General features: G+C 43.2%; 1 protein-coding gene and 1 long non-coding RNA gene across 2 annotated transcripts; both read left to right on the top strand.

Moving 5' to 3' along the window:
• Positions 1–4,274: 4,274 nt before the first annotated feature.
• On the top strand, positions 4,275–5,097 carry LOC136516559 (uncharacterized). The gene is made up of 4 exons (XR_010774086.1): positions 4,275–4,411; positions 4,580–4,738; positions 4,818–4,898; positions 4,995–5,097. It is a non-coding gene; the product is annotated as an uncharacterized lncRNA (long non-coding RNA).
• Positions 5,098–5,330: 233 nt separating this feature from the next.
• LOC136515118 (uncharacterized) lies at positions 5,331–7,939 on the top strand. Its single transcript, XM_066508811.1, has 3 exons — positions 5,331–5,345; positions 5,468–6,337; positions 7,091–7,939. The coding sequence occupies exons 1-3, from the start codon at positions 5,331–5,333 to the stop codon at positions 7,937–7,939; spliced, it is 1,734 nt and encodes a 577-aa protein (XP_066364908.1).
• The last annotated feature ends 1,048 nt before the right edge of the window (positions 7,940–8,987 follow it).

Raw genomic sequence — 8,987 nt, 5'->3', positions numbered from 1 at the left:
AACTGAAAAGTAATAACAGATTACAGGAATCTTGGGATCATACGCATCCTAACAGATCTCATAGTATCTTCAGGATATCTTCCCGGTATCTTGCGGGAGGCGCCGAGCAGAGTCGTGCCCTGCAAGGCTTCGTCTTGTGGGCCGGGCTGCCCCTGGGGGCGTAGCCCATGTGGTCTGCCGTGGGTATCCGGGGTCGTACCCCCCACACATCCTGACATATGGATCCACCGTCCGTGAAACATTATTCGTGTGGACATAATATAACAATATTAATATTTATAAAGGTGGTTGGTCACTTGTGTGATTGCATGTCCAAAATCACACGAATTTACAATAACAGCAAACAAATCATGTATTCCAGAGCTTTTCTCACTTGGAATTTAAAACCATGTGATTCACGAATTTACAAAAAGAGAAATACTATAACACACTCGAGTGTTCCTCTCGCTCTCAACACTCGATTCCTCTCCCTCCCATTCTTCTTCATCTCTGGCCTCTCCACTTCTTCCCTAACTCAAGCGGGCTTAGAAGGGGCTCGGGGAGGCGGGCTGGCTAGGCCGTAGAGACGGCTGGATTGCAACGGTTAGGGTTCCGACAGCGTAGGAGGCGGCCGGGCAAAGTCGGGGCGGGGGTGCCCATGTCCATGACGGCGGCGGGGGAGGGGGGAGAAGGAGGCTGCCACGGTGTGGTAGGGTCTCGGCCGGGCGGCGGTGAAGTGTCGGGAGGAGGATGAAGGCGTGAAGAGCAAAAATCGAGTGTTCTCGGGCCTTTGAACACTCGAGTGTCCTATAGACGGACCCTAGAAAAATCAGGGCAGACGCAATCCAAAAGCTAGAATCACCATGACGTAAATTAAATAAACGGAAACAAAATAAATTTTATGTCTAGGAACAAAGTGTATGAAGATGTCAAAATAAAGTGAAATAAAATAAAATGCAGATTTAATTTGTGGAATGTAAATTAACATGATTATATGGGCCTTTTTGCAACAATGTAAAGCAAAAAGGCAAATTTGAGAAAACATAAAAATAAAAGATCCCACATATCCCCAATTTTTAATTACTATCAATTTATACGGGATTTACACTGTACTCATACTAGAGTTACGATGACAATTTTTGTGTAATTTCTAGGTAGAATTTGTGTAACTAAAGTATCTCAGATGCTGAAGTTAGTCAATCTCTAGCACCAACAGTAACTCCAAGAGCAGCAGTGTGTACTGTGTAGTGTAAAGAGAGGAACATTTTCACTTGGGCAGTATAACTTTTTAGGTTGCTTGGTGGTATCTCATCGTGCGTCATGCGTGACATGTGAGCGTTTGTCGTCGTCTCTCTAGCTTCACCAGGATTTTAATTAATTATTAATTAATATAAGGTGCTCAGGAGCCAGGCTCCTCCGGTTCCGGCCAGCCAAGAGTATACTGTTGGGTGTTGAACACGAGTATACATCATCATCAGCTTTATTTTATTTGCAGCCACGAGTACCATACACACGAGGAAAGTCTGCGAATCGTGGAACGGAGGAGCAGGGATTGCCGGCCGGATTGGGAGCCAGCCGAATCGCGGATCGGAGCAGGGATTGCCTTCTCACAGTGTAGATGCCTGCCTGCAGCAGGGAGCATGGGAGATGACTAGTAGATGCCCGCCTGCAGCCAGCCTGGTGGTGTCATGGACGTCATTAATTGCATGTCTCATGCAATGTGCCGGCCGTCCTTACCTGCAGGCTAGGGCTAGCTGCAGCGCCGACAGCTAGCCCCGCCCAGCAGTGGATAACTGGACACTAGCGCCTAGTAGATCGACCTGCTAGCTAGTGGACGGTTCAGGACTTATTGAGGCTGGGTATTTGAAAATGCAAAGAATTATATTTTTTTATAACAAATTAAAGCCTACTAAAATTTCCCTAGCTAGCTAGGCTTTACAGCTTGTTGTACAATATTTTAGCTTTTCATCTATTACCATGTTCCAACATCATGGCTAGTTTAAAAAAAGTTTAAAATTTTGAATTTAAAAATCTGAGAACTTAAAACGTATATTTGGGACCTTAATGATCTCCAATAAAAAGTCATTAACTATAAAAGTTTTATATCTCTTCGAGCTCCACAATTTTGATATATAGTTATTTTGTATTCGCCCAAGTTCAAATGAAAATTTACAGGGCCGTTCAAATTACCAATCGCCCCTGAAAGTCAAACTATATATAGGGTAGACATGATTATATTTCTAGTGTGGCAGTATAGCCAATGCAATAATTTATGTTGTGTCTGGCCGAGTTTGTGAAGTGCGGTAAAACTCAAGGCTACCCTTACATTGTCACACACACACACACACACACACACACATATATATATATATATATATATGCATGTTATATATTTACATGCATGCATTGTTGTTGTAGTCCTCCTACCGAACAAATTGAAGGCACATGCGTTTGAAGCTCGCATGCATGGAGATGCATGCATGACAGTAGCTAGATCCGATCCATAGTTGAGGACAACAGATCGTGTACCTATCTATAGTTTCAAGTCTTGCTCCATGCTTTGTCGGGGCCGTAGTTGAGAACAGGCTGGGCAAAGTCGGGGCGGGGGTGCCCATGGCCGTGACAAGGGCGGGGGAAGGGGGAGAAGGAGGCTGCCATGGGTGTGGTAGGGTCTCTGCCGTGGAGCTCCAGCAAGACCCTACCGCGCTGCGGCGGGGCAGCGGGCAGCGAAGCGTCGGGAGGAGGATGAAGGCGTGAAGAGCAAAAATCGAGTGTTCTCGGGCCTTTGAACACTCGAGTGTCCTATAGACGGACCCTAGAAAAATCAGGGCAGACGCAATCCAAAAGCTAGAATCACCATGACGTAAATTAAATAAACGGAAACAAAATAAATTTTATGTCTAGGAACAAAGTGTATGAAGATGTCAAAATAAAGTGAAATAAAATAAAATGCAGATTTAATTTGTGGAATGTAAATTAACATGATTATATGGGCCTTTTTGCAACAATGCAAAGCAAAAAGGCAAATTTGAGAAAACATAAAAATAAAAGATCCCACATATCCCCAATTTTTAATTACTATCAATTTATACGGGATTTACACTGTACTCATACTAGAGTTACGATGACAATTTTTGTGTAATTTCTAGGGAGAATTTGTGTAACTAAAGTATCTCAGATGCTGAAGTTAGTCGATCTCTAGAAGCAACAGTAACTCTAGGAGCAGCAGTGTGTGTACTGTGTAGTGTAAAGAGAGGAGCATTTTCACTTGGGCAGTATAACTTTTTAGGTTGCTTGGTGGTATCTCATCGTGCGTCATGCGTGACATGTGAGCGTTTGTCGTTGTCTCTCTAGCTTCACCAGGGTTTTAATTAATTATTAATTAATATAGGGCTTGTCTACCTGAAACTCGCGTGTTTCAGGGGGAGAAAACATGCACGTGTTTCCTGCGCGGAAAACACACGGAAAAGACCCAGCAAAAATTCGAGTGTTCCACGCAAAAAAAAAACACACGATTCTGGAAAGGCAGGCAAGGCAACAGAAAGAAGGAAACAGTGTGTTTTTCCGTTGAGAAATACACAAAAAACACCCAGTTGGAAAACCAAGTGTTTTAAGGCAGGAAAACACACGAATTTTGTGGGCTATTGTACTTGTACTTGTTGTAATCTGAGTACAAATATGTGTCAAAAAGGCCAAAAAAACAGGACAGATCTGTTCTGGTTGTAGTTGTTTGCTGTTGTAGCCCATAAACCTGCAAAAAAAAGCCCAAACCCATCAGCCCGATAGGAAACAACTTAGTCCATTAAAACACCCACCAATTTGGTGGAGAAGCAAACGCACACAGAAACAGATCGACCGATCTGTTCGTGAGGAGGAGCTCTACTCTCCTCACGCACAGCAGGGCAAAAAGGGGAGAAACCAGATCAAAGCATGAGGGAACGTGGGAAATCTCAAGATCCAAGGAGGCAATACTCACCTCAACATCAATAAAGGTCAGTACAACAGACATCCATCCATCTGCTGAGTTAGATCCCTGCAATATGGCATCATCAAACAAGTCATGGTCTGAAATCAATCTGTGCAAACAATTTTTCCTTCTTTAGATTGCAATTCAGCAGATAAAAATAGTAGAATGGTGGTTACATTACCTTTTTGAACAATCTTTGATAATCCCTAGACTGGACACATGTTTTAGTGTACTCTGCTACTTCCAGTTCTTAGATCCTTGCAATCAGTGCTCTGCAAAACTGTCCTTGCAACAGATTGAATTACATATATGTCAGTATCTTTGCTTACTCAGCTCAGCTCAGCTCTTGATAAAAACAGATTTCAAAATATGGAGGACACCTCACAACAAAACTATGATCTCAGTACAGTTGAAGGGATCAACAAGTGGCAACAAGCACTGGAGAAGATGGCTCAGATGAACCAGGTATTAGTTCTCTTCACATAAGGCAATGGCCATCCATTTGTTCAATTGGATACATGGTACACATAATGCATCTCCTAATATGAATTTGCAAAATTATGTACTTTTCTCCATGATCTGCTACAAATGCAGAAACAACAATTAATCACATCTAGTTTTTGAATGAAGCAGAACAGGCTGTACATGACAACAAGCAGATTCGATGACTATACAACATTATCCAACTCAATTAACACTGAAGCTATGATGACAGCACACTCAGATCCTTTCTAGATATTTGGAGGCACAACTAGTTCAAGTCACCTTTTCAACCCATACACAATCAAAAAGGTGAGCAAATCATTGCTGAGATTGATAGAATCTGAACAGATACATGTTCTTAAAAGAACAGAAATTTATTTCCATGCAGGGTGGCTTGACTGAGCTTATGCTTGAGCAAATTATGAGCTCACAAGAAGACATTGATCACACAGAAAGGGGTACCATGCAGGTACATAATTACAAAACAAACATGTGCAAAATTACTAGTGCTAGATTGTGTAATCTCAGCTTAGAACAAGTGCAATTTCTAAAATAATTATTACAGGTACATGAAGCGACACAAGGATCGTTAACAGACATGCTAATTGCAAATGACATGAATGCTCTTGAAGAAACCTTAGCACCCCAACCAGATTCATCAATATCAGACTCAAGGATGGCATACTAGGTACATGTCCACAAACACAACAATTTGCCACACATGCATCAGCAAAATTGCTTGAATACAAGTAATGCACTACAGCCATCAAACAAAGAAGAATTGACTTATCTGTGTACAACACAGGATTTTGGTGGTCACTATGATGAAGAAATACCAAGCTTTCTCTAGGACATACCTAAAAATGAAAATCATCATTGGCAAATTGACATATTCAACAACATGCACATTGATGAGGTAAACAGAAAAAATAATTATTCTTTTCTACACCTATTTCAGTGCGTAGTGAATGTTTGCAAATGCAAAACTCCAATGATCTGAAAAACTACACACTGCTAATAACATATTTACATGAACAGGAACTCACAGCGTCAGAAAATGGCTTCAGCAGCATCAGTGCACCAATATCAAGAACCACAGAGGCTACGTCAACTGCAACAGAAGATGAACACAATTCCAATGACAACCAATTCCTGACAGAAGAGGAGATTGATGAATTCATCATCGCAGAGAAGGTTGCTGCTTCAGAAGGAAATAATGGGCCCATTGACAGCGCATACACACCTCAGCCGCTACAGAAGTTTGAGAGTAGAGCAGCTGCCGAACTCTTCTGCAGGTTCTATGCTTTTCTGGCTGGCTTCAAATTTGCTGTAAAACATTCAATGAGGATAATAGCTAAGAAGAGAGACAACGAGATTATAAAAGTAGAACTGAAATGCACCCATTTAGGCAAAGCACATCAACAAAAGTCCACTGAAGAAGAAGAAGCAGAGGTAGATAAGCAGATTGGAAAGAAGATATCAGCCAAAAGGAACACCAGTGTCCAGGGAAAATCAGAGTGTCCTTGTACAATAACACTGAGGGAGGAACAGGTAGGAGGTCCATGGTTCATAATGCATCAAGATTTGGATCACAACCATGAACTACGTCCTGGAGACCGGGACACACTGTTCTCAGGGCACAAATACATGACTGATATGGAGAAGGGGCTGATCAGGACGCTAAATGACAACAACATCCCGACAAGACAAATGGTGAGCATACTGTCATACCTCAGAGGAGGACCCACAGCCCTGCCAATGAAGAAGAAGGACATCAACAACTTCAGGACAAAAATCAACAGAGAGATCAAGGCCTCAGACATGACAAAGGTGCTGGATTACTTTAGAAAGATGCAGACTAAAGATCCGTCCTTCTTCTACAAGCTGGACCTAGATGAAGAAAGGAGAGTCAGAAACCTATTTTGGCAGACGGTTGCTCAATCGAGTATTACAAAGAGTATGGTGAATGTATAAGCTTCGACAGCACCTTCATGACAAACAGATACAACCTTCCCTTCTCTCCATTCGTGGGCATAACGGGGCACGCACAAAGTTGTTTGTTTGGCTACGCCTTCCTGCATGATGAGACCATAGAAACTTTTCTGTGGGTCTTTGAAACATTCTTGGAAGCGATGGGAGGGAAGCACCCAGTGACGGTAATAACTGACCAGGACAAAGCGATGAAATCTGCAATTTAGCTAGTATTTAGCAATGCAACTCACAGAAACTACCTGTTCCATATCAAGAGCAAGTGTTACAATAGAAACACAAAGGTCTTCTCACAACATGAAGGCCTATATGAGGATTTTGAGGATATAATAAACAATAGCCTCACAATTGAAGAGTTTGAAACATTATGGGTGAAGATGATCGAAGACAAGAATCTGTAGAATAACAAGTACATGACTAAAATATGGCAAACGAGGCATAGGTTCATTCCTGTCTAAGCATGACTTCTTCCCATTCATCCAAGCCACATCCAGAAGCGAGTCCATGAACTCGAGGATGAAGGACAATGTTGGGCCGACATATAGCATGATGGGCTTCATATGAGAATACGACCGTGTCATTGAAACAATCAACAAAAACGAGAGGCTAGAAGAAAGCTATAGCAACCAGAAAACACCCAAGGAATTCATTTTTGGGTACACAATTGAACAGCAAGCTGCTGAGCTGTACAACCGGAACATATTCAGGAAGTTCCAGGTACAGCTGAAGGCAACAGCAAGGTTAAGCTACAAGGAGACTGAGGAAGGGAAAACTTTTGAGGTCTGGCCCAAGAGCAACCAAATCCACAATGTGCACAGAATCAGGAGATATACAGTTCAGACTGATCTGATAGAGGGAAATGAAGAATTCAGCTGCATCTGTGCAAAGTTCAGCAAAGATGGAATTCTTTGCTCACATATCCTAAAAGTGATCATTGAGAAGGAAATAAGCACAATTCCAGAAAAATACATAAAGGATAGGTGGAGAAAGAAGAGCACAAGAGTGCATGTGAGAAGAGAGCAAGAGGAGACCCTTGCAACAAGTGCATTGTTGAGGTTCAATGTGCTATCCAGGAAGTTAGCAATCCTAAATTCAAAAGGATCGAAAACTGAGATATCAATGGAGTACCTCTTGTCCAAGTTCAGCAAGCTGGATGTCAAACTGGATGTGCTTTTTGGCACCCAGCAGACAATTGATGGTAACAATCAGCAACAAGGTCATGAGGAAGGACACAGTAGGCAACAAGAACAAGTGATGGAAGATGGCTACAGTATGGCGGATCCAGAAGAAAGTGATGAATCAGAGACAGACATTCAGGACCTAGAAAGAATAAAGACAAAGGGAAGGCCAGAAATCCCAAAGAGATTCAGGACAATAATAGAATATTTTGAGAGGAAAAGTTTGGAGCAAGAGAAGAAGAAGAAGGCAGCTGAAGAAAAGAAGAAGGCAGCTGAAGAAAGGAAGAAGGCGACTGAAGAAAGAAAGAAGGTGACCATAGAAAGAAAGATGGCAGCTGCGTAAAGAAAGATGGCGGCTGCAGAAAGAAAGAAAAACAAGAAACCCAAAGACAAGTGAAGGGACCGTGACGCCTAAGAGGGGGGGGGGTGAATTAGGCAACTTAAAAATCTACTTCTAGACTATGGCCTGTTTTTCTAATCCTAGCAAAACCTATGCAAAAGATAAACTATCTAAATGTGCAACTACGGTTTTGCTAGTGTGTTGCTATCTCTACCGCAAAAGGAGTAATACAATTAATGTAAATGAGGAAGCTAAAGAGCAAGGTAGAGATATGCAAACTCCCGTCGACGACTCTGGTATTTTTACCGAGGTATCGAGAAGCACGCAAGCTTCCCCCTAGTCCTCGTTGGAGCCCCTCACAAGGAATCCCTCGTAAGGGCCAAGCTCCCAGTTGGGTAACTCCGTAGATAGCCTCGGGCCATCCCCACACGCAAGTGGGTCTCCGACGTGCCTTCCGGCAAGCCTCTCCCGGATGCTCCCCGCCGTCTTCACTATCAAGCTTCCGGCCGAAATGCCGCGGGCCTTGTTCCCTCCGGTACACGGTGTCGGCCACACCCCAAACGCGGTTGGTGTGATCTCGCAAGACTACAAGCCCCTCCGATGTACAACAATGGTGCTCGCAAGCACCGGGTGGTAAGAGGTATGCAAACCACACTAAACACTAGGCCTAAACCTAGAGCAAGCGCATAAGTGGTGGTCTAATCAACCTAAGCACTTCGCAAAGCACCTACGCTAATCACCTAATAAAACACTAAGCACTATGCAAGTGGAGATCACTAAAATGGTGTATCAACACCCTTGGTATGTTTCCTCAGCTCCACACTTCTCAAATGGCCGGTTGGGGGTTGTATTGATAAGCCCCACTGAGAAAGTAGCCGTTGGGGTCGAATTCCCGTGAAACTGCTACTGACCGGACGCTGAATCGTCCTGACCGGACGCGTCCAGTCGTCCCGACCGTTGAGCCGGCAATATACTGATCGGACGCTAGCCAGCGTCCGGTCGCCTGCCACCGGACGCGTCCGGTCATAGATTTGCTGCTCTGGAACCTTAC

This window comes from Miscanthus floridulus, chromosome 17 (genome assembly GCF_019320115.1).
Source record: "Miscanthus floridulus cultivar M001 chromosome 17, ASM1932011v1, whole genome shotgun sequence".
NCBI classification, from domain to species: domain Eukaryota; kingdom Viridiplantae; phylum Streptophyta; class Magnoliopsida; order Poales; family Poaceae; genus Miscanthus; species Miscanthus floridulus.
The sequence above is the reverse complement of the archived record's forward strand: the minus strand, read 5'-3'. Positions and strand labels throughout refer to the sequence as shown.